Source organism: Carcharodon carcharias, chromosome 8 (genome assembly GCF_017639515.1).
Source record: "Carcharodon carcharias isolate sCarCar2 chromosome 8, sCarCar2.pri, whole genome shotgun sequence".
Taxonomy (NCBI): domain Eukaryota; kingdom Metazoa; phylum Chordata; class Chondrichthyes; order Lamniformes; family Lamnidae; genus Carcharodon; species Carcharodon carcharias.
The window spans coordinates 11,017,186-11,042,893 of record NC_054474.1 but is presented as its reverse complement, the minus strand read 5'-3'; the positions used below and the strand labels follow the sequence as shown (position 1 = coordinate 11,042,893).

At 42.0% G+C, this 25,708-nt stretch overlaps 1 protein-coding gene across 1 annotated transcript in view; it reads left to right on the top strand.

The window, feature by feature from the left end:
* LOC121281395 (protocadherin-23-like) overlaps positions 1-25,708 on the top strand; it is a 111,398-nt gene that overhangs the window by 25,234 nt on the left and 60,456 nt on the right. The window contains 3 exon segments of the mRNA XM_041194339.1: positions 8,509-10,099; positions 11,377-11,432; positions 17,716-17,882. Of these exon segments, the coding sequence (XP_041050273.1) occupies positions 8,509-10,099; positions 11,377-11,432; positions 17,716-17,882 (1,814 nt within the window).

Genomic DNA, 25,708 nt, shown 5'->3' with positions numbered 1-25,708 from the left:
CACCTGCGGTCTTTCCACAAGAATGACCCAAACCTCCCTGTCGCTTGCCATTTTAATACTCCACCCTGCTCTCTTGCCCACCTGTCTGTCCTTGGCTTGCTGCATTGTTCCACTGAAGCCCAACGCAAACTGGAGGAACAACACCTCATCTTCCTACTAGGCACTTTACAGCCTTGCAGACTCAGTATTGAATTCAACAACTTTAGGTCGTGAGCTCCCTCCTCTATCCCCACCCCCTTTCTGTTTCCCCCTTCCTTTTTTTCCCCAATAAATTATATAGATTTTTCTTTTCCCACCTATTTCCATTATTTTTATATATTTCAAAATCTTCTATGCTCTCCCCACCCCCACTAGAACTGTACCTTGAGTGCCCTACCATCCATTCTTAATTAGCACATTCGTTTAGATAATATCACCAACCTTAACACCTATGTGTTCTTTTGTTCTATTGTTGTTGACATCTTTTGATGATCTGCTTCTATCACTGCTTGTTTGTCCCTACAACCACACCCCCCACTCCACTTCTCTCTCTCTCTCTCTCTCTCTCCGCCACCCCCCCCCTCCCCCCCAAAACACACACCTTAAACTGGCTTATATTTCAACTCTTTCTTGGACACGAACTCAAGTTCTGTCGAAGGGTCATGAGGACTTGAAACGTCAACTCTTTTCTTCTCCACCGATGCTGCCAGACCTGCTGAGTTTTTTCAGGTAATTCTGTTTTTGTCTCTCATTGTCCATGTTCTTTGTTTGCTAGTTGTTCTCACTAATCTTTAAAATCACATTTCCTCATCCTTGTGTTCTTTTTTCTAGCTGGGTAATGTGGGACCTGTGTCTATGTGTGAAGGTAGGATTTCCAAATTTGAGGGAGGGCTGAAAAAAAATTCCTGTGAGTTATTGGAGAAGTGCGCCTTGTGAAGGCTTTAGGATTTGCTCATTGTAACTCGGAGATGGGTGGATCTTTTCTCACTAATGTGATTGTGTTTGGCAGGGCTCTACAGAAACCATTGCTGTAATATGGCTTCCCTCGGCTTGCAGCCATCTGCTCAAGCACGTAATTGCTGTGTTCCCCTGACTCACCCTCAGGTGACTGCCCCCATTCTGGCCTCTGATCATCCTACAAAGTGGCTCCTCTTTGAGTATTATGTTGTGGACTACACAGCAGGCCAGGTCTTCAGGGAGGCCTCTGAGTGGAAGCACTGAAAAGCACCCACTTACCTGAGTCGCCCGTCGTCAACACGCCCAATATTATCAGTTATTCAGTACACTAATGGACCACATCTAGTTTACTGAATACAGTATTGGTCACTTTATATAGGGAAGGATTTAAATGCCTTGGATGCATTCAGGGAATGTTTGCAAGACTAATTTTTGAAACGGGGGTGTTGTCTTATGAAGAAAGGCTGGACAGGCTAGGCTTGTATAGGCTGGAGTTTAGAAAGGTAAGAGGTGACCTGATTGAAACATATGAGGACTTGACAGAGTCAAGTGTGAACTTAAAGCACATTGGATCAGGAGTAATATATTGGCATGGACTGAGGATTGGTTAGCAGACAGGAAAGAGAGAGTAGGAATGAACAGGTCCTTTTCTGAAAATTGGACAATTAAAAACCAGGACTTTGAACTGGCATGATTTCTGTTAATGTGAAGGATATATATATATATATATATATATATCTATAAATAGTTATGTTAATTGATGCACCTGGTAATATAATAGTGTAAGTAGATAAATAAGTATAGAAGATATTATAAGATGGGTTGATAAAAATGAAGCCATCTTTTTAAATTGTGACAATTCATTTTTTAATAAGGAGGGTGGTGTCAATAATATATAATAATTCTCATAATGTTATTGGAATTTATTGTAACATTGAGTAATAATGGGATGCGTCTACGTGCCTATATATGTCTCTGTGTGTTGGAGACTTAATTGAATAATAGGCAGCTAGTCTGGATGCTTTGATTTAAGAAGAGAAATTAGGTTTCAGATACTAATTAGGTTAACATGGGGAAAGTTTAGAATGTAAGGTGAAAGAACATTTGCATTTCAAATAAGCTAGACTAGATTGTTTTCGAAGGAGGGATGAACTGTGCAATCTAGCCAGGTGAAGCAAGTAACAGTGCATTTATTTTTCCCAAAGGTTACTGGTAAAACTTAGTGCAATGAGAGGTTTCTAAGTCCAAATACATAGTGAAACAATGGGTATTTGTATTCAAATGGGAAAATATGTATAAAGGAGAGAAGGCTTTAAGGGCAGCAATTTTAAGATCTTACAAGTGTGCAAAGCCTTCAGCATCTATGCCTCAAGCTGCTGTTTTCAAAGGACTGAATCTAATAAAACTCACTTTGAATTCGAATTGTTCAGTGTATCATGTTTTCTTTCCTTGGTCTTTAAAAATCTATACATCTTACTGTTGCCTTAACAAAAGTGTAACTTGGAGTTGGATTGATTAGGGGATTTAATCAAGGGGTAAAATTGGGGTGGTGGGGGTGGATTCAGGTCTTTTTGGCCCAACCCCGCACGGTATTATCTAGAATGATCAAGATGACGTCGGGAAAGTCACTTGACATCATCACGCCAGACATTATCAGTTATACACTGCACTAGTGAGACCACATCTGTACTGAACTACAGTATTGGTCACCATATTTAAGCAATTATATAAATGCCTTGACTTTTTAAAAAATCTATGTGTCTTACTGTTGCCTTAACGAAAGAGTAACTGGGATTTAAGAAGGAGAGGAAATAAATGCAATAACTAACATTAGCAAAAAAAGAGCTAGGGAAACTAATAGGGTTAAAGGCCTTTAATCCCCTCATCCTGACGTGTTGCTTCCCGGGATTTTAAAGGAAGTAGCTACACAAATATTGGATGCACTAGTAGTAATCTTCCAGGAATTCTCAGATTCTTGAAAAGCTCCAGATGATTGGAATACTGCCAATGTAAAGCCCTTATTCTAAAAGTGAGCGAAACAAAAACATGTCTGTTGGCTTAACATCTGTCGTTGGGAAAATGTTTGAGACTATTATAAAGGATTTTACTTGCAGAGCATTTCGAAATGCACAATATAATCAAACAGAGTCAGCATGGTTTCATGAAGGGGAAATCATGTCTGACAAATTTATTAGAAATTTTTGAGGAGGTAACAAACATGGTAAATAAAGGGGAACCAGTAGATGTAATATATTTTGGATTTCCAAAAGGCATTTAATAAGGTACTGCACATAAGGCTACTTAATTAGGTTCGAGCCTATTCTGTTGGAGGTGGTGTATTAACATGCATAGAGGATTGGCTAAGTAATTGAAGGCCGATAATTGTGAAAAGGGGGACATTTTCAGAATGGTAACCAGTAACGAGTTGAGTGCCACAGGGATCAGTGCAGGGGTCATGACTATTTACAATATATATTAATGACTTGGATGAGGGAAGTGACGGTACTATCGCCAAGTTTCTGGATGACACAAAAATAGGTGGGAAAGTGAGTGATGAAGATGATAAAGAGGTATATAGAAAGGTTAAGTGAGTGGCAGAAACTTGGCAGTTGGAGGGTAACGTGGGAAAATGTGAGGTTATGTATTTTTGCTGGAAGAATAGAGGAGCTGAACATTATGTAAATAGAGAATGGCTGCAGAAGCTACAGCACATAGGTATCTGGGAGTCCATGTGCATGAATCCCAAAAAGCTAAATGCAATTCCAGCGGATAATAGGGAAGGCAAATAGAATGTTGGCCATTATTTCAAAGGGAATGGAGCATAAATCTAGGGAAGTCTTGCTAAAAATTATACATAGCACTGGTTAGACCACACAGAATACGGTGATTACGGGTATGGAGGGATTTTCTTATGTGAAGAGGTTGAGTAGGTTAGGCCTGTACTCTTTGGAGTTTAGAAGAATGAGAGGCGACCTTGTTGGAATATATAAGATTCCTAGGGGGCTTGACCTGGCATATGCTGAAATGTTGTTTCCACTTGTAGGGGAATCTAGGATCAGAGGGGATATTCTCAGAATAAGGGGCACCCATTTAAGGCAGAGTGAGGAGGAATAATTTATCTCAGAGGGTAGTGAACCAATGGAATTGTTTACCATAGAGGGCTGTAGGTGTTGGGTCGTTAAGTATATTCAAGCCAGAGATGGGAAGATTTTTAATCAGTAAGGGATTCGAAGCTTATGGGGGAAAGGTAAAGTGGAGTTCAGGGGTATCAGGTCAGTCATGATCACAATGAATGACTAACCAGGCTCGATAGGCCAAAAGGGATACTTCTTCTCCTACGTCTTATGGTCTTATGGAGTCGCAGGTGCTGACTATTGAGGTACTGCAGGCATCAGTGCTTGGGCCCCCGCTTTTCACAATATTTATCAATGATTTGGATGAGGGAACCAAATGTAGTATTTGCAATTTTGCTGATGAAAAGGAACTTGTTGGTGTTGTGAGCGGTGAGGAGGGAGTTAAGAGGCTTCAGGACGATTTAGACAGGTTGAGTGGGTGGGCAAATGTGTGGCAGATGCAGTATGACTTGGATAAGATTTGAGATATCTGCTTCATTGGGAAAAACAGAAAGGCAGAGTATTAGTTAAATAGTGATAGATTGGGAAATGTTGATGTACAAAGGGACCTTGTACACCAGTCACTGAAAGCAAGTACTCAGGTGCAGCAAGCAGTTAAGAATGCAAATTGTATGTCGGCCTTCATTGCAAGAGGACTTGAGTAAAGGAGCAAGGACATCTTGCTGCAGTTGTACATGGCTTGGTGAGGCCACACCTGGATTATTGTGTGCAGCTTTGGCCTCCTTACCTAAGAATGAATATACTTGCTTTAAATGGAATGCAGAGAATGTACATCAGACTGATTCCTGGGATGGCATGATTGTCGTATGAGGAGAGGTTGGGCCGACTGGGCCTGAATTCACTGGAGTTTAGAAGAATGAGAAGGATCTCATTGAAACATATAATATTTTGAAAGGGTTGAACTGACTGGATACAGGGATAATGTTTCCTCCGGCTGGCAGGTCTAGAACAACGGGTCATAGTCTCAGGATACGGGATAGACCATTTAGGGCTGACATGAGGAGAAAGCCTTTCTCTCAGGGGGTGGTGAACTTATGGAATTCTGTTCCATAGCAGGCTGTGGAGGCCAAGGCACTGAATATATTTGAGAAGGAAAGATAGTTGTTTCGACTCCTGGGGCATCAAGGGGTATGGGGAGAGCGTGGGAATATTGTGTTGAGATAGAGGATTAACCATGATTATGTTGAATGGTGGCGAGTTCTCGAAGGGCCAAATGACCTACGCCTGCTCATATTTTCCATTTTTTCTATAATTTAACAGAATGCATGTGAAGAGAATGTTTCATCTTGTGGGAGGATATAGAACTAGGTGGTCGCTGTTTAAAAATAAGGGCTCGCCCATTTAAAGCAGAGATGAGGCCAAGTGTTTTCCCTCAGAGGGTCGTGAGTCTTTGGAACTCTCTTCCTGATAAGGCAGTGGAACCAGAGTTTTTGAATATTTTTAAGGCAAAGGTGGATAGTTTCTTGGTAAGCAAGGGTGAAAGGTTATCCGGGGTAGGCGAGATGCAGATTTGAGGTTGCTATCAGATCAGCCATTATCTTGTTAAATAGTGGAGCAGGGACGAGTTTCTGAACGGCCTATTCGTGCTTCTTGTTTGTATATTCGTATTCCGCTCCACTGAGCAAGAAACGGTCCCGTTCATGGAGCGTAAAATTCAGGTCTATATGTCTGTATACGTGTGCTTTGTGCCTGCTTGAGTGTTCGATGGTGAGGGTTGGTGGGGGCAGTGGTGCAGTGTTGGTGAGGGGAGAGGGCGAGGGAGTGTCTGTCCACCACATAGTTGCCAAATGCATTACTGATGAAGTTATGACAACCAGCAGAGCCAAAACTACACATATAATTCAATCTATGTTTACGATTTCATTAGAAATTAGCACAGGATTTTTTCAAATTCCAAATTTATCGGTCACCAAGATTAACGGAAGTATAGAAATGTGTATAGAACAAAGCAGCATGATTTCAAGTGTTTTGAAGTTTTGTTCATTATGTTAAAACAATTCAGAACTGTTTTGATGGAGCTACACATCGGTGATTAAAAGGCTAGATCAATCAATTACAGCAATATAACAGTATTCTAGTGCGGAACACTCTACTCAGACTGTTGTAAGCATAAAACGGTATGTTTTTTCCAGTGCTATAAGCTGCGGACACAGGCGCAAAATATCAATAAAAGGAATAGAAGCTTGTGTAAAAATAAATGACCAGTCGCATTAATTGGGACCCACTAAGACCAATTTGGAGAGTGGATGTGATACATGTAGGATCACTTTTCTTAGCAACAATTAGCATTTCCAATTCCGATCATGCTATACTGGCTTTCTTATCGTTGGAAGAAATATCATATGCATAAAGGGTAGTAAAACATGTTTTTCCTCATGACCACTCAATATAATTAAACATCATAGCGATAAAAAATAATTTATTTGTAACTATTGCCTACAAACTTGTCTTTATATCAAGATCGAGAAGACTAGAATATAAAAGCAGGGATGTGCTGCTGAGGCTTTATATGGCTCTGGTCAGACCACATTTAGGATAGTGTCAGCAATTCTGGGCCCCGTATCTCAGGAAGAATGTTCTGGCCCTGGAGAGGGTCCAGAGGAGGTTCACAAGAATGATCCCAGCAATGAAAGGCTTAACATATGAGGAACGTTTGAGGACTCTGGGTCTATACTCGATGGAGTTTAGAAGGATGAGGGGGGATCTGATTAAAACTTACAGAATACTGAAAGGCCTGGATAGAGTGGACGTGGGGAAGATCTTTCCATTTGTAGGGGAGACTAGGACCAGAGGGCACAGCCTCAGAGTGAAGCGAAGACCCATTAAAAAAGAGATGAGGAGAAACTTCTTTAGCCACAGAGTGGTGAACTATGGAATTCATTGTCACTGAAGGCTGTGGAAGCCAGGTCATTGAGCGTATTTAAGACCGAGATAGATAGGTTCTTTATTGGTAAGGGGACCAAAGGTTACAGGGAGAAGGCGGGAGAAAGGGGTGGAGAAACTTATCAGCCATGGTTGAATGGCAGAGCAGACTCTATGGTCGACTGGCCTAATTTCTGCTCCTATGTATTATGGTCTTATGGTATAAAATTTCATCCCATTTGCTGCTTACACCATTAGTCAAAACTTACCACTCACAATATCAGAAAAAGAAAGGAAGGTAATAATTGATTTTATACCAATGAACAGAGCTGACAAAAAATTGACGCCGAAGAGTTGAGTTAAAATATTTTACCACCGAAGTGTTAGTTTTGCGACTTTTTTTGGATTTTGGAAATAAAGCAGATGCACATTGAACCGCTTCGTGGTTGCAAGCGTTTCTCGAATATATCTGAATTACTATTATGAACTGTTCAACTCGAAGACAAACTGCCTAATTGAACTAAATACAGGTAAACAATCTCTAAAGTTAATTCAAACCGCCTTTCATGTGATTACCTGAGTACAAGTAGGTTGTTCTACCAGTGAAACAAGCATGCACTCTGTATCTTTGCTACTTCATAAATTGAACACGGTGTTATTTTTCTTATGTCCATTTGCGGCAGCAGCACAGTATTTTCAGTAATTCATTTTGCAAAAAATTAATTTCGTAAAATAAAAATGTTAAAAATGAGTACATTGCACGTAATTGTATTTAAACTAAAATACTCAAAAACTGCAGTGCAATCAGAATTGATCATTTTAAGTACATGCATAAAACCAGCTTAATTTTAGCGCAACACTACTAACTGATTGTTGACGCTTTATATATACTTTCAGAGGTTACAGTAAATCGCGTAATTGTGGGTATACTGCCCATAGGAAAATGTGACAATTGAGGATTGGCGACTTTCAAAATGTAATTGCATCCAAACAAATCGCCCCAGCTTCCTACATTGTGGAAGATTAAAATAGAATGCAATGGAATAATGAACTAATGTATAATGAGTTAGCGTTTCCTTTAGCCTGAAGATTTTAATCGCACAGTTCTAAATAGGAGGGAGTATCAATAAATTTGAAATGTCCAGCTTTAAGAGCAGTTGATGCAGTTATTGGTTAGGAAACGTTGTGTCGCTGTCTACCAATAAGGAGCTGAGACTGTTCCACAGATCCATCTCCTCCGGCAACGACACAGAAAGTGTCGAGGAGAAACACAGACGGTGCTTGCAATTACGCTGTACGGCTGTGGTCAGAAATCGAGCTGAATGAATTTGTATCTCTCCGTTCAGAATCTGAACGTAGATGTAGGGTCGACTTAATCTTTTGGTGCTTGAAAAATATTCAGATATTTTGCAGCAAAATCCAGCCCAGAACGGCGAAAGCAATCAGCAGCCCAGCGGCTTTTATTTCCCTTCTTTATGTGTCGGCTTCGGCACAAGTTCGCTACTCTATTTCGGAGGAGCTGGAGTATGGGACTTTTGTTGGCAATATCGCTGAGGATTTAAGCCTAAAAATTCAGGAATTGTCAGCTCGCAAAATGTCGCCTGATCTCTGATACCAGCACGCAATACATGGAGGTCAATCTGGAAAATGGGTTGTATTTGTTAATGAACGAATCGACAGGGGAGAGCTTTGTAGACAAAGCTCTATCTGCTCCCTACCTTTTCAAAAGGCACTCGATAACCCGCTGTCGTGTTGTAGTGGAGATAGTAGATGTAAATGATAATTCACCTAGCTTTTCAAAGGACGAATTTTCTTTACAGATTATTAAGGTAATCACACCAGTAGCACGCTTCTCTCTTGAGAGCGCGCACGATCCAAATGTGGGCACGAATGCTATCAGCACTTACCAGATCAGCCCAAACGAACGCTTCAGCCTTAAAGTGCAGACTAGCTGCGATGGGAGTATAATTGCTGAATTGTTCTTAGAGAAACGTTTTGACCATGAGCAACAGGCAACATTTCACCTTGTTCTGACAGCCATTGATGGTGCGGTACCCCATAGAACGGGCAGCGTTCAGATAATTATCATTATTATGGACGCGAATGATAACGCACCTGTATTTGATCACGAAACATACAGTACTAATGCTCTAGAAAACATTCCCAGAGGCACGTTAGTGATAAAAGTAAATGCTGTTGATTTAGATGAAGGTACAAATGCTGATCTAACATATTTTTTCGCGAGTCACACTTCCCAAAGGGCTCGTGAGCTGTTCAAGTTAGACCCGAGAAGCGGGGAGATTAGAGTTGAAGGGATTCTGGATTTTGAAGAATCAAATATTTATGAACTTGGGGTGGAAGCTGTGGATAAACGTTCATACGCAATGGCAGCACGTGCCAATGTTATGGTCGGATTAATTGATATGAATGATAATGCCCCCGAGTTAGGGATGACGTCGATATCCAATACTGTCTCGGAAAATGTGCAGTTGGGATGCTTGATAGCTGCGATCAATGTTAGCGATGCGGACTCGGATGATAATGGGCGTGTTCACTGTGACGTCGATATGAATGTTCCATTTAAGCTACAGAAGACTTTCAACAACAACTATAAATTGGTTACAAACGATATTTTGGATCGTGAAAAGACCGCACTATTTAACATATCTATCACCGCCCGGGATAGAGGATCTCCTCCCCTTGCTGCAAGCAAACACATACTTATGTCAGTTTCTAATGTAAATGATAACGCGCCGAAGTTTACACAGGCCTCATACAATGTCTTTGTGCTGGAGATCAATAGGCCTGGTACCCCCTTATTTTCTGTTATCGCTTTGGATCCGGGTTTGGATCAGAATGCAGAAATTTCATTTTCTATGCTGGAAAATCGTCAAGAAGGTTTGTCTCCCTATGTACATATTAGCTCAAGGAGTGGGAATATTTATGCGCCACTTTCCTTTGACTATGAACAGCGGAAAAAATTCAAGATCAATGTCCAAGCTCAGGATGCTGGATCTCCTCCAATGAGCAACACTTCCATCGTTATTATTATTATCCTGGACCAAAATGACAATGCCACGGTTATTGTTTCACCGTTATCTTGGAATAGTGCAGCAGCCATGGAGATTGTGCCCCAATCCCTATATCCAGGATACTTGGTCACCAAGGTAATCGCGCGACTGATGCAGATTCTGCGCAGAACATGCAGCTTTCCTTCCAAATTTTGGGAGCCACTGATCCTAGTCTCCTCCATGTGGGGCTAATCTCTGGAGAAATCAGAGCAGTCCGACGTTTTAAGGAGCAGGACGTCATCATACAAAGAGTGGTCATCTTGGTGAATGACAATGGAAAACCGAGTCTCTCCAGCACAGCCACCATCTTCTTTTCAATTTTGCTCAATGTTACTGAACAACTCTCCGTACGAAGCCACGAACCGAGCAATCTTAAACTCCTATCGCACCTGAATATTTATTTAATCATTATTTTTTGATCAACCTTCTTCATATTTCTTACAACCACAATTTTTCTGATCGTGTTAAAATGCAAACAGGACAAGCATGCCGATCATTGCAACCCGACAAGTTGTTGTTGCTGCAGGCGGAGGACTTCCATTATTAGGAGAGCTGCCCCCAAAGAAATGATAAATTTTCTGCGGCTAGTCAGGCGCTCCCATTTCTGAAACTTACCACCACTCTGTCTGCTTATCTCCAGAATCATCCAAAACTGAATTTTTGTTCCTAAAGCCCAGCAAATTCACCTTACCTCTCAATTATTTGAATTATTTTGACCGCACGGTCAGAAATTAACGTGTAACATATTTGAGTTGGGCGTGATTAGTGATACTCTACTGCATCGGGAAGTTAATCTATTGAGCAGCGATGTTCAAACTTGTCTATCCAAGTGAATCACATGCATAGATATTAATAGTGATGCCTGCATAATAAATTGGCTGCTTGACGTTTTTAATACATGTTTTCGTGAAGCTCGTGCACGTTTTGAAGGAATATTTCATCCATATGACTGGACTTATGAGCGATCATAGAGCTGAAAGCTTAGTTTAATAACCAATGATGTATTATCGCATTTGGTCCTACACTTAAATGTGGTTAGAAGTTAACAGTTATCAATACATGTCATCCGTTTTAAAAGAATCACATTTTATTCCGAGATTGCATGCAACCTTTTGTATTCAATAAATTTACTTGAAATGGATATTTCAGTCAACCATGATGCATACTCCTGGCAGTAAATTATGCCCTGAGCACTTGGAAATTCGCAAGGGATCGTGCATTTTATTATTTCTGTTGTGTGTACCGGTCAAATGCAAGGTGAAAGTGGGCAATCGAAATCGAAGCTATTAAATCACCGCCCACTTAATCTCAAATTTCTCTCAGGAACGTTGGCAATCTGTCAATTATTTCGAACAAACGTGGTGTTTCTGCAGTCGTACACCACATGGGAGCACATGCAATTTGGAGCTGTCGAAATTCGGCTCCCAAAGTAAGGAATATAGTTCTGCTCGTGCCTATACATTTGTTATTGGCTATTTGAATATTTTGTGCTGGGAGATTTTTAAAGAGCTTTTAGACACTTGCACTTTGGTCACTAAACATGAATATGGCTGTGTTTATTTGCAACTGCTCAGTTGAAGTCTGAAGTCCAGTATCAGAACATCAGCTTGCAACATTAAAATAGCAAGTTGACTTGACACAGACGAACAATAAAGTCGAAATTACTAATTTTTAGATCTGTACAGTTCTTGTATCTAGTCCAATTTTCATTTAGCAACCGTTGCCATTGCGAAACATGCTTTTGACAATTCAGCATACAATGAAGATATATAATCAGGAAATTGCAGTACATCAAATTTTCAACTTCCAAGGTCAAGAGTTAATTACAACATTTAGTTTAAGGACAGCTTTTGTTAAAAGTAAATTTTATAAATGTCTAAAGTATTTAAGAAAAAATCATTATCCAATGCAGTTTTTGAATTGTTGACCCAGGGATTAATTTTCCCATCATGCACCAATTGATCTATAAAATGCCAAACTGGAAAAGGCAAAAAAGTGGTGAATGTTGTGAACTTGCACCATGCAGAATTTATAGGTCGGTATTTTTTTCAGTAACTAACTAGTATAAATGAACAAAGTTTGGAGTAATATGTTGACATGAAGGAGTAATTGAAGATGAAAATGTTGACAGAATACACCAGCCCAAATTTGCAATAAAATAATATTTTAATTGTCAATGCAGCTATAGAGTACTGTGCAAACTATTGGTCTCTGTGTTTAAGCATTGATGTGCTTTCCTTGAAGGCAGTTCAACAAAGGTTCAATGGATTGGTTCTTTCGTTAAGAAGTTTGTCCTAGGTTAAGTAAATTGGCCTATAATCTCTGAAGTTAAAAAAGAATGAAAGTTGATCTCATTGAAATTGACAAGGTTCTGAAGGGGCTTTTCAGGGTAAACAGCCAGGGTTGATTCCCTGGCTGGGGAATCTATACTACGGGGCCAAAGTCTCAAAAGAAGGGTGGATAATTTAGGGCTGAGGTGAGGGCAATTTCTTCACTCGGAGGTTTGTGGATCTCTCCAATTGTCTAACCACGATCTTTGTGAATGCTCCATCCTTGAGTATATGTAAAGTTCAGACAGACATATGTTCAGTCCCAAGGCATCACGAAATATGGGGAGACAGTGGGAAAGAGGATTTGTGGGAAAATATCAGCCAAAACTGCACTGACTGGTGAAGATGGATTCAGGGCCTTATGGTTTACGTTTTCTCCTGTGTCCATGTGTTTGTCTCCTACGACTTTTAAGAGCGAACAATTCTATTAATTACCATTTAGTTTTAACTCTGGATCTTTCATTCATTCGTGGGATGTGGGCCGCATAAATATAGCCTACATTTTTTGCTTTGTTTACCCTTGAGAGAATGGTGGTGAGACAGACACTTTACTGAACTGAGTGTTCCGGGTGTTTACTTTTCCCTCACGGCCCCTGTTAGGTAGGCAATTCCAGAATATTGAAATAGCAACGAAGAAAGAACCACGATATATTTCCAATTTCCAGGATGGTGTGTGACCTGGAAGTGAACTTGATTGGGGCCCTATCTGCTTACTGCCCTTGACCAGTTAGATCGTAACGATCAACGATTTGGGGGTGAGGCAAGAAAAGAACTTGTGAGGTGCCCCAGTGCACTTTGTAGTTGGTAGACATTGGAAACACAGTGCACCGGTGATGGAATGGCTGAATACTTAACATGGCGGATCAGGTACTAATCACGCAGTTTGATTTGTCTTGGTTGCTGTGCAGATCATTGAAGCTTGTTAGAGGTGCACATATCCAGATAATTGGACCCATTATGCACTTGACTAGGAGGAAAAGCTTTGATGAGTCAGAAAGCCATTGAAGAGTATCAGGGCATTAACCTGCCTGCGTAGCTACAGGGTTTATGTGGCTGTTCCAGTTAAGTTTCTGGTCAAGGGTAACTTCCTATTTGCTGATGGTTGGGATTTCACGATCACAATGGCACAGCTCAAGGGTAGCTGATTAGAATGCGTTTTCTTGAATATGTTCACTGTTTTGCAGTTTTATGGTACAAATGTTACTTCCCACATAGTAAGTCAAGTCTGAATGTTGTTCCCACCTTGATTCATGCAGTCATGAACTGCTTGACAATATAAAGAGTTTCAAATGGAACCAATCACAATGCATTTGTTCGGAAACATCCACGCTTATGATGGAAGGAAGATCATTTCGGAAGCTGCTGACGGTGGATCAGCCTAGGACACTATCCTAAGGAACTGCTGCAGTTTTGTCCTTGGGCTGTCGGACGAGGATGATCGGCCTCCAGGAGCCATAATCACCTTCCATTGTGCTAGGTATGATTCCAACTAATTGAGAGTTCCGCAACCCCACCACCCCATCCCCACCCCCGCGCCCCTCCCCCACCCCACAACCACATCGCAATAAGCCTGCACCCTGATTTCTGTTGATTTTTCTCAGGGCTCTGATGGCACTCTCAGTCAAACGCTGCCAGGATGTCAAGGACAGCAATTACGACCTCCCCTCTTCAGTTGTGCACTTATATTCATATATAGGCCAAGGCTGTAATGAGATCAGGAGATAAGTGACCCGGGCAGGACCCAAGCTGAGCATCAGTGGGCAGGTTATTACCCGGCTTTCTATTGATGGATCTATTCTGAATGTATCCCATATAGCATGGTAGTAGTACCAACCAACACAACTGAGAAGAGTTCGTCCTTACAAGTATCATTCGGTTGTCACCCCTACGAATGTTGTCATGGACAGATGCATCTGTGATATATAGATTAATGAGGACATAGCTTAGTGTGTTTTCCGCTCTTGTTAGTTTGTTCATCATCTGCCACTGGCAGATATGTCCTTCAGGCCTCGCCCAGTGGTGGAATTACAGAGAAAATCTTGGTTTCAACCATGGAAAACCCCACCTAACGTACATTATGTGCCCTTGCCACCCGCAGTGCTTCATCCAAGTGGTATTCAACATGGAGAAGTGTTGATTCAGCAGCTTTGTGAGAGGACAGTATCTGCTAATCAGCAGGAGGTTTCCTTTCAGATGTCTGACCTGATGCCATGAAACTTCATGGGGTCCAGAGCTAATGCTGAGAATTCTGAGAGCAACTCCCTATCGACTGCATACCACTGTTGGCTATAAGTTATGATTTAGTGGGTATGTGAATGTCAGGCTCTTATTTGGCTATACCTTGGGGAAGGTGTGGTGGGGGGAGGTGTGCTCTACTAATTTTGGCACAGCCACCCAGATGCTAGTAGGGATGAGTTTGCAGAGTCGGCAGGGTTGGGTTTTCCATTGCTGCTTCCGGTGCTTACCTCTATACCAAGTTGTCTTTCCCGTTTTATTCATTTCAACTATTTTGTAGTAGTTGCTCAGCCATTTTGCTGTGCTTTTGGTCTGGAGTCACATGATGGACCAGACTAGGTAAGGACGGCAGTTTTCCTAAACGTCAGATGCGCATTTTATAACCGTTACTTATGACCATTTTGATCAGCTTTCAACTCCAGGTTTTTTTTTTACTAATAACAATGTAAATTTCACCAGCTAAAGTGGCATCATTTGAACGCATGCCCTGGGACATTAGTCTAAACTGCTGGGTTATTGGTTGCATAATATTACTACTGCTCGACAGTCTCTCCACAAAGTCTAGACCACAGTGACAGGATGCTTCCCCTGCCTCTAGAATGCCTAAATTGCCTTTAATCTGATTTCTTGACTTGACAGCTTTCCTCAGTAGCTATCATTCTGAATCTGAATCAGAGCGTTGGAGTTTCAAAGCCACTACTACGGTTGATTGCGCAGAAAGGGAGCATGGAAGCAGATTTCCCCACACACATTTATTAACCTCCAACTGCATGAGGGTCGGCCAATAGTGATTGGTGGAATAAAGACTTGGCAATTAAAATACATACGTCATATTTAAGATAGACATCATTGGGTTTAAAGGCATCATGCTCGAAAAGCCAAGATGCTACACTAATCAAGGGTGGTTTTCGGGGAATGGCTGCAGTTGGATGTAGCTTTACACCTGGCTTTAGTGATGCCTCCTTGGAGGTAGTGCTTCAGATGGCACGAAATGCTTTTCCCTGTTTACAGAAAGTGGAAGAGAACAACCCCACCAAGAAGGCATGGCTGGGGGTGGCACAGTAAGTAAGCAGAGCCGGGGTCGTCACACTGAAATCTTTGCAGAACTGCAAGCTACTAAATGAGCTGCTGCGATTTGGCAAAGCGAATGGATTTTGTTACACCAAACTTGCAGCCTTAGGTTTCACAGAAGGCGCCAAAGAAACGTGAGATTGATGGCACAGGCATTGAGAGTGGTCAGACGTCAACCACCATGAGACATATAGTAACCGCACAGCAGAGGCCCCCATTCACCATCCTTAATGATTACATTGTCAATACTAAATGGCTCCAAACAACAGACCTCCTAGTGGCACAATATTGGTCCTAAAGAGGTACAAAATAGTGGACTCAGCTGGGCTCTGAGAGACAAGTGACATAATGCATGTCAGTGCTGCAGCAGAAGCGAGATTCACAAGCTTGGGAACTGAAATGAAATTTGAGGAAAATTGCCCCCATATATCCGTATTAACGTCATTTCAGGAGGAGGAGACAATGGAGCCAGGAGTGGTTTCAGCAGGGCAGCCTATCCATCAATGCCAGGTTGGTGTAGAATAAAATAGAGAATTAATCACTTCATGGAAGCAAATATTGAACTTCATAACAAAGACTACTATGACGCTCCTTGTGACCAGTAATGAACTCAGGGAGAGCCGGATGCATGACAGGCAGAGGCAGTTCGTGGGAATCGCAACACCCCAACATCACTCTAACTCTCTCGCAGGTCAAGTAGCAGATGAGACAACAATGAAAGCAGAGCAGCCGTTTTAGGCAAAAGGGTCTGAGCAGCATACGAAGAGACAATGTTACATCACTCTAGTGCAATCCCCAACAATGCAAATATTCACACATCTGTGGAAATTACTGCGGATTTTGGAAGGGTGGTGCTAGTTGGTGAGCTCTTAAGAAGGTGGTCAAGAGAAAGGCTTCACTGCAGGAGAGCAATAGTGAATAAATGCCTTGCTGTTCTGTCATGGAGGGCCAGGTAGGATGTTAAGGGTGCGAGAATTGAGGTCTTTAAAAAACATTTTGGAGTATATTGTGTTTTTATTCTGTAATTAAAGCTATGTGTCGCTGTGTGGGTGTGATTTAATTAAGTTGGGTGAATTAAGAGTTTCATAAGAGTCAGTGTGCCTGGGGTTTTGCAAACATGAAAAGGATACGTGTGTTAAGCTTTAGGTGCAAATAAATGAATTAGATCTAGCATTTGCATTTTTAGATAAGCTGAAGGGTTGCTCCAATTTCAAAGTGGAGTCAGAGGTAACGAGGAAAATGTTTGTATCTTGCAGGGCTCATAGCCATTCAAGGAATGGGGATATGATATTTTATTTACCCAAAAGCAAAAACAAGATGGATAATGAAATACCTTATATTTGGATGGGTTTGAGTTTTAAAGGTTTGTGAGAAAAATTGGACGGAGATGAAATTGAAAAAAAGTGCATTAGAGTTACAGTGCATAGCTAGCTTTAGCTGTTGAGCTGAGGCTGCCTGGAGGGAGCTGGAGCTGTTTGAATTCTTGGGAAGTCTTGGGCTGCAGCAAGCAGTTTTATTCTGAAATGAATTCTACCGTGGAATGTTATGTGATAGACCTTTACTGAAGCTACAGCAGTCTGCCTTGTGTAATATTACTGGATTTAATATTTAAATATCAATAAGGGAGTGTTGCCTGGAAAGTGTTTATGTGTTGGTTTGACCAAGTTGAGAGTTCTGGGTAATGTTGTGTAAGACCAACCGTAATTGTGTAACTGTAATCTTGTGTGATTAAGCTTTCTTTTCTTTCTTGTTAATGAAACTTCTAACATTAACTTTTAATATCTGAAAGTGTTGCTGGACATCTTATTGCTATGATTGGTACGTCTTCTTCTCAATTTGTGAATGCAAAAAACAGGCTACGGTACGTAAGCCAAGCTTCCCTCTGGGGTTTGATTTGTTTAGCAAATAACATTGGCTGTTGGCATAACAAGGTAAATCAGAGAAAGACTAAAAGGACTGCATGAGGGCGAAAAGTGAGCTGCATACGATAGCGTTTAAAGTGGACTGAAGAGAAGCATGTCTGTATGAATAATTCGTGTCTCTTGCTGACATACCTGTCAATGTCCATTTTTACAGGCCCCTCAAGTGTTTTGACATTGACTTCCTGGTCTCGAGCTCCCTTCAGACCTTCCTTATACATGGAGGAAAGATCAAGGAGATTCTCATTCTCCAATGCTACTGCCGTCTGCAGCGTCAGTTTGTACAGAGCCCGCATACTACAGGAATATGTGAGATCCTAGATGGTGCGTGCTGCAGGGCACGCCCAATATTCAGCAGGCTTCTTTTTGTTCAGTGAATGCTCTTGTAGTCACCAGGCATAGTTGTAATTTTTCTTTACCTCTGTGGTGGGATTCAGCACTATTGCAAGGAGCTCTCCCTTCAGGTTGTAGCCTTTGTCATGCATTATCGATGCACAGAGCCCTGCGAAGTTGAGGATCTTGGGGCTGCCTCAGGATGTAAGAGTCATGGTAAATTCCCGCGAACCTTGCGCATAATTGCATGAACCATTTGCCGTGCTCTTCTACTAGATGTACATTAGCGAGTGGAAACCCTTCATATTGATGAAAGCTGCTGTGTAGGGACGTTTATGGCAGCATGCATGCAATCGGCTGCCCCCTGCATTTGCCCGAATTCAGCGATGGCCCTGAACCCAACTGTCCTTTCGCCTGGTTGGCCCGATCTGTGCCAAAGCACGTGCGTTAGTTTGCCTTCTGGTGGAAGCCATGCATTACCAGCTTGTGCCAGCGAGGGGCGCTGAGTAGGGAAGTCCAGTAGATCTCTGCAGAGCACCCCTGGAATGACCCTGAGATGTACATGTTGATAGTGTTGGTGTCCCTCACCGCTACAGGCAAAGCATAACGATCACAGCCCAGTGGCTACAAAAGATCCTACAACATTACGCACAGCTCCGAAACCACCTACTTGACAGTTTTATACTTCCATGCAGCAGAGTCCTTTCCGATATGGCGGAGCATGGTAGAGCCTCCTACGATCATATTCCTCCATTCCTGGCAGCCTTGGCCGTCGTCGTCGGTGTCACCTTTTCACCCTCGTGACTCATCTTCTTCCCTTAGTGTTACAGCCCTGCTCCCTGTGAATTCATCTCTCTCTCTCTGCCCCACATTCCTCCTCACCGGACGAGCCTAAATCTGAATGCTTTAACCAATTCCTCACTGCTGCGCACAAGTCTGAAATTTTCTGAGTCCCCTAACTCTGCTGTCATGAGTTAAACAGCACAGATATAGTTCTTGGAATCTGCTCCCGACATTAGCAATCCCGTGCTTTACTGCCTCACAGGCTCCGAGTTGAAAAGCTGCTGTTCACAATAGTTTCACAGTCAAACCATCACTACCTGCCCTGCTGAGCTCTTGCCTACTTATTTCTGATGAGTCCCTGAAATTCTTGGATTCCATGCGGGACGCATGTCAGGAACGGGCAAACGTTAAAAACCTGCTCTACGTAACTTCTTAATTTCTTGTCTGCTGCCATTAAGCGTGCACGTGGTCCCGCCACCCAGCCGCATTTGTTAAAAATAGGCAGTGGCAGGAATATATTGGAGTTTCATCCCGCGCACTGCACTGATATTTTACCCCCTTCTTCCACCCTCACCCCATTTCCCGTATAATTGAGTTCCCCAAACGCAAGAAGTGGAAATTCGTTTCCGTTCTGTGCAGTTTTCGATGAAAACGCTGTGTTCCACTTAGCAATTACGCCTGAGACATAACAGCAAAATACTGCGAATGCTGAAAATCAGAAGTAAAAACAAAAATGCTGGATAACTTGACAGGTCTGGCAGCATCTTTGGAGCGAGATAAAGAGTTAACGCTGTGAGCCCGTAAGACTCTTCAGAGCTGAAGAAACAAAACACGACCTCCCATCATAGTTCTGGAGTAGGAGGGGAGGGTTGGGAGTACACTTGTAGGGAATGGGTTGGACAGATCCAGCGCCCTTTATACCTCGGAAGCACAAGCGCATCATGACGAACCTGAATGTCGATAATTATAATTCGATATTGTGCATTTAATGGGTCATCTTTCCTTGCATGCAACAAATGAAGATTTTTTTCAATAGATTCAATGTCACCAAACCATGATTCTTTTAAGTTTGTATTTTTCCATGATGGCAACAGTACGTTTGTATTTTTGTGCAGCATATTCGTTGTGTGACTCTCGATGCACGGTTTACAGTAGCTATTTAATTTCATAGCGAACGTCCTGTGTAATAAAGCCGAGAACCCGTGTGCTTAACGGTTGTCTTGGGCATACCTTCCACGCTAGGATTCTGCATATGCAAGCCTGCAAATACCAGCCACATTAGGTGAAGTGTTTTACTAGTTTCTTCGACTCCTCCCCAAGGCAGTTGATGATCTTAGTGTATATTTGAGCCCACGTAATAAGTGAGTATAGAAATAGGAGGATATAGTAGGCCAATGGACGGCTGGAGAGGAATTGCAACAGGGAGTGCTACACATTCGGTCGACATGTCAGGCGGTTCTGGGGCAGGAAGGTCCTGTACACGGTGGACGAATTACACCCGAACAGGCGGGGATGAAGGTCATTGCAGGGCGTTTGCTCGTGCTGTTGTGGAAGGGTTTAAAGTAATTTGGCAGGAGGGCGGAAAGCAGAAAGAAATAAAAAAAAGAGGGGAATAAAGGCGCGAAATACATGGAGAGACAGACAGCATTAAGGTGACCTTGGGTGGCTAATAAAGCATGCAGATCCTAGATTTCAGAGATAGCAAATGTGCAAAGAGGTTATGGTCAACATTTTTTAAAACTCTAGTTCGACCTCAGCTGGAGTATTGTGCCCTATTCCAGGCAGCAAACGTTGTGAGGGATTTGACGGCATTAGAGAAGAGGAAGTATAGATTTACAGAATCAAAGAATCATAGGTTCACACAGTGCAGAAGAGGCCCCTCTGCCGATCGGGTCTGCACCGGCACATGAGAAACACCTGACCTACCTAACTAATCCCGTTTACCAGCACTTGGCCCATGGCCTTGAATGTTATGGTGCGCCAGGTACTTTTTAAAGTATGTAAGGCAACTCGCCTCCACCACCCTCCCAGGCAGTGCATTCCAGACCGTCACCACCTTCTGGGTAAAAATGTTTTCCCTCACACCCTCCACACCCAATCCTCCTGCCCCTCGCCTTGAACTTATGCCCCCTTGTGACTTACCCTTCAACTAAGGGGAACAGCTGCTCCCTTTCCACTCTGTCCACGCCCCTCATAATCTTGTACACCTCGATCAAGTCGCCCCTCCGTCTTCTTTGCTCCAATGAAAACAATCCAAGTCTATCCAACCTCTCTTCATAACTTAAATGTTTCATCCTGGTGAATCTCCTCTGCACCCTCTCCAGTGCAATCACATTCTTTCTATTATGTGGTGATCAGAACTGCACACAGTACTCCAGCTGTGGCCTCACTAAGGTTCTATATCACACCAACATGACCTCCCTACTTTTGTAATCTATGCCTCGATTGATAAAGGCAAGTGCCCCATATGCCTTTTTCACCACCTCACTAACATGCCCCTCTGCCTTCAGAGATCTATTCAGAGTATTTAAAAAATTGGGTCAGAGCCCCTTCAATCTCCTCCCTTGCCTCCCTCAGCAGTCTGGGACACAAATCATCCGGACTTGGTGACTTGTCCCCTTTAAGCCTGCCAACAACTCCAATACCTTGTCACTTCCTATATCAATTTGCTCAAGAACGTTGCACTCTTTCTCCCCGAGTTTGATACCTTCATCCTCATTCTCTTGGGTGAAGACGGATATGAAATATTCATTCAACACTCTACCGATGTCCTCTGGCTCCATCATAGATTGTCCCCTTGGTCCCTTCTGGGCCCTACTCTTTCCCTGGTTATCCTCTTCCCATTGATATACTTGTAGAGTATCTTGGGATTTTCCCTACTTTTACTAGCCAGAGCTTTCTCATATCCCCTTTTTGCTCTCCTAATTGCTTTTTAAACTCCACCCTGCACTTTCTGTACTCCACAAATGCCTCAGCTGATTTTCTGCCCTTGTACCTGCTGAAAGCCTCTCTTTTCCTTCTCATCGTATCCTGAATGTCTCTGGTCATCCATGGTTCTCTGCGCTTGTTACTCCTTCCTATCACCCTAGAGGAAACATGTTGAGCCTGTACGCTCCCCATTTATGAGCATGGTTCCTGGTATGAAGGACTTCAGTTATATCCATCGATTTGAGAAGTTGTGTTGTTGTCCTTTGAGTGGAGCTGATTGACAGGATATATGTGATTTAAATCCTTGTGGGTCTGCAAAAAGTAAATAGGGAGAAACGGTTTCAATTGCTGAAAGGCTCTATGATGGTTCTACTATCCTTATCCCTTCGAGTTTATTTTTAGTCTTAATCCTCCATTAGGAGTGATTTTAAATAATTATAAAAGCTTAGCTAGCTACACAGACTTGCAGCATATTGTCTAAAAAAAATGTTATGACTGAGGTGGGAGGAGTGTGCAGCTTCTCTAGCCCTACTACTCCAATGTTTGCACCATTCTTGTAAATGTTTATTTCACTCACCAAAATGGCAAATTGTTTACCTTTGCTACTGCTAGACCCAGATTACAAGAGACTTTAAGTAACCTTCTTTCAATAAACTCAGAATAATTGTTTTATTGTGGAACACAACGTTTTTTGAAAGAAGTTATGAAACTGCTTTACATTGAACTTGTAATCCAGAAGCATAATGATTTATCCGTTTCACCATCCCAACATGCACACAGACACACACACACACACACACACACACACACACACACACACAGATACACAATAAAGACGAACACAAATAAGGTCTCTGCAGATGTTAGCGTTATCCTTTTTATGAAAAAGGATAATATTCAAAAAGTTGTTGATGCTGTCGATTTGATGATCTTTCATGAAAAGATGGAGCACTGGTCACAGTAGTTGGCTGGACTTAACATTGAGTTCAACACCTTCAGGCCATGAACTCTTTCCTCTATACTCACCCCTTTTTTATTCCACTTTTTTCTACATGCATTTTTATTTTTACCCACCTACTTTTATCTTTATTCATGGTCTTATCCCCCTTTTTATCCCCCTTCTATCCCAGTTTCTAACTTTTTCTCCACCGCTCCCTCCCCCACCCCATCCCCAAAATGGCCACCTGTTACTTGTTCCACGTTGTTCTTTCACAGAATGCTACCCTTGTTCTGTTTTATCATATTCTGCTCCCTTGCCTTTATGCCACAATCAGCATCTTTGTTTATCCTTTACCACTACCATTAGCACTCCCTTTGTCTCTTGACTCTGAGTTCATGACATCTTTGTCAACCTCTTATTTGTCCCCACCTATCACTGGCCTTCTATCCAGCTTCACCTGCTCCATCCCCCTCAAAGACTATAAATTTCATCATATTTCCACTTCGTGTCAGCTCCGAAGAAGGGTAATATGGACTCGAAATGTTAACTCTGTTTCTTCTGCACAGATGCTGCTAGACCTGCTGAGTTTTGCCAGCGTTTTCTGTTTTTGAGCAGGAACCTACAGCCTGACAACATTTTTAAAATACATTTTAACTAAAGTAAACGAAATAAATCTTATGTCCCCAGGTGCCTTGTTGGTCATTTAGCTGAAGTCATGTGATTTCTTGGTAAATGCAGCTTGCTCACAGACCAAAGTAAACTTGTTATTTTTTTTTACAAAAACTCAGGAGATTGTCCAAATAATTCAAAGCCCTTACTTTTCTTAAAATAATATAGTTCTTGGAGATACAGATTCGCCCTTCATGCCACCACCCTTAAGAAATGAAATGCAACTCCCAAGTATGCTTCATTACAAATTTTACAAGAAAGCATACAGCGTATTTTTAAAAAATCAAATGTGGAACCATTCCTTCTCATGCAGAACCAATTAGCTTTACCTGATCGTCTTGACTTTCAGATAATTCCACAAAAAATACACTCTTGATAATGCATCTGTAATCATATTACCCTTCCCAGCAATATGGACAGCTTTTAAGTAATCAGGCTGTATGTGCAAGCTCGAACAGAACAGTCTGTTATTCTGAGTCTTAAACATTTCCACAAAAGGCAAAGGTATTAGGGTCATTGCCGATTCATATTTATTTACACCCATGATGGATGTATATGTCATAATGTTTAAGCACAAGTAACAATCCAAGTGTTTCCTTTTCTACCCACAGGCTTCTCTGTGCCCAATTCAAATTCTTGCAATTAGACCACACCCACCTCCAAATCGCTAGCACTGATTGCCATCTCAAAGGTTGTAGTGAAGTTATGAGCAGCTAACACCAGTTCATTAGTTACAATTGCCTTCAGCTACTCAAATGTCGTCTGGCATTTCCTTGACCATATTACCTTTGCCTTCTTTTGCAATCAGTCTATTAGTGGAGAAGTCATAGTGCCGAAGCTTGGCTCAAACCTATGATAGAACCGCACATCCCCCAAAGTCTCATGGTTTCTCTTTTAGTTTAGGGGCAAGGGATAGCACCAACACTTTTTCGTTTTCCTGGCAACACTTTTCCTTGCCCTACGATATGCCCTAGCTACATTACTCATGCTTTCACAAACTCACTCTTGGCAAGGTTTATTTATGAAATCTGCCGGCTGTAATTGTTTAAAAATGGCTTCCAATTCTTTTAAATTACCTTTCGCAATGTTGCTGTAAATCAGTATAAAGTCCAAGTAAATCACACAGTTATGAACACTGATTACAACTTGATTGATTAGTCTTTGGAAAGGCTGGAGCAATTTTTTTTAGCCCGAATAGCATCACTCGGCATTGTTATAGGCTATTTGGCGTGACAAATTCCGATAGCTCCTTAGCTCATGATGATAAAGGCACTTTTCAGTACCCTTTCAATTAATTTATCTTAGCAAGGAATGCGACACTGCCAACCTGTCAATAGAATCTTGCAAACGAGGGATTGGATAGGAGCCTGTTTTTGTTACTCATCAACCTTTCTGTAATCTATACAGAAACTTGCTCACCCATCAGGATTAAGCACTAACACCACGGGCGAACTCCAAATGTTTTGACTAGGTTCAGTTAGGTGATTTGGCAATATATGCTGAATTTCTGCTTACACCTGAAACCGTTTCTCCAGGCTTAACGATAAAAATGTTTTACAGAAGAAGATTTCCCTACATCTACACCATGCATGACTAAAATTGCACACCCTGGTTTACCCCTACAGATTCCGTTACATTTCTACGTCACCTTACCATGTCTTCTCGTTGTCCTATCTCTAAGTATGAAAATATGGTGTCTGGCCGCGAGTGTTAGCTAACCGGCTGGTAGGAGGTCCATTTGGCGAACTGCCTCATTCTCATTTTCTCTTTCGCCCTCCACTGTCCTTACTACCTGATGTACCTGCTCCTTCTTATCCGGCTCACTCTGATGGTATTGTTTTAACATATTGATATGAAACAGACAATTCTCCTTCCCATGATCTGTGGCGTCCATCAAATAATTTACTTTCCCAACCCTCATAGCTACTTTATATGCACAACTGAAGCTTGCTTTCAGAGGTTCCTCTGTAAAGGCAATAACACAAACACTTCATCCTCTCATTGAACTCTTCGGGCCTCAACTGGCTTAGCAGCCGATCCTCACCGTCCAAGGGCTCAAACACTCCTTTGAAGTGAAGCAGCATTTCACTTGCACTTTCCTCAATTTAGTCTAATGCATTCGCTGCTCCCAATGTGGTTTCCTCTGCATTGGAGAGCCCAAATGCATACTGGGTGACTGCTTTGTGGAACACCTTCAGTCTGTCCACGAGCATGACCCAGACCTCCCTGTCGCTTGCAATTTCAACACTCCACCCTGCTCTCAGGCCCACATGTCTGTCCTTGGCCTACTGCATTGTTCCAGTGGAGCTCAACGCAAACTAGAGGAGCAGCAACTCATCTTTTGACTAGCCACTTTACAGCCTTCTGGACTGTATATTGAGTTCAATAATATTAGATCACGAACTCTCTCATCCATCTCCACCCTCTTTCCGATCCCCCTTTTTCCCATAATTTATATAGATTTTAATTTTCCCACCTATTTCCATTATCTTTAAAC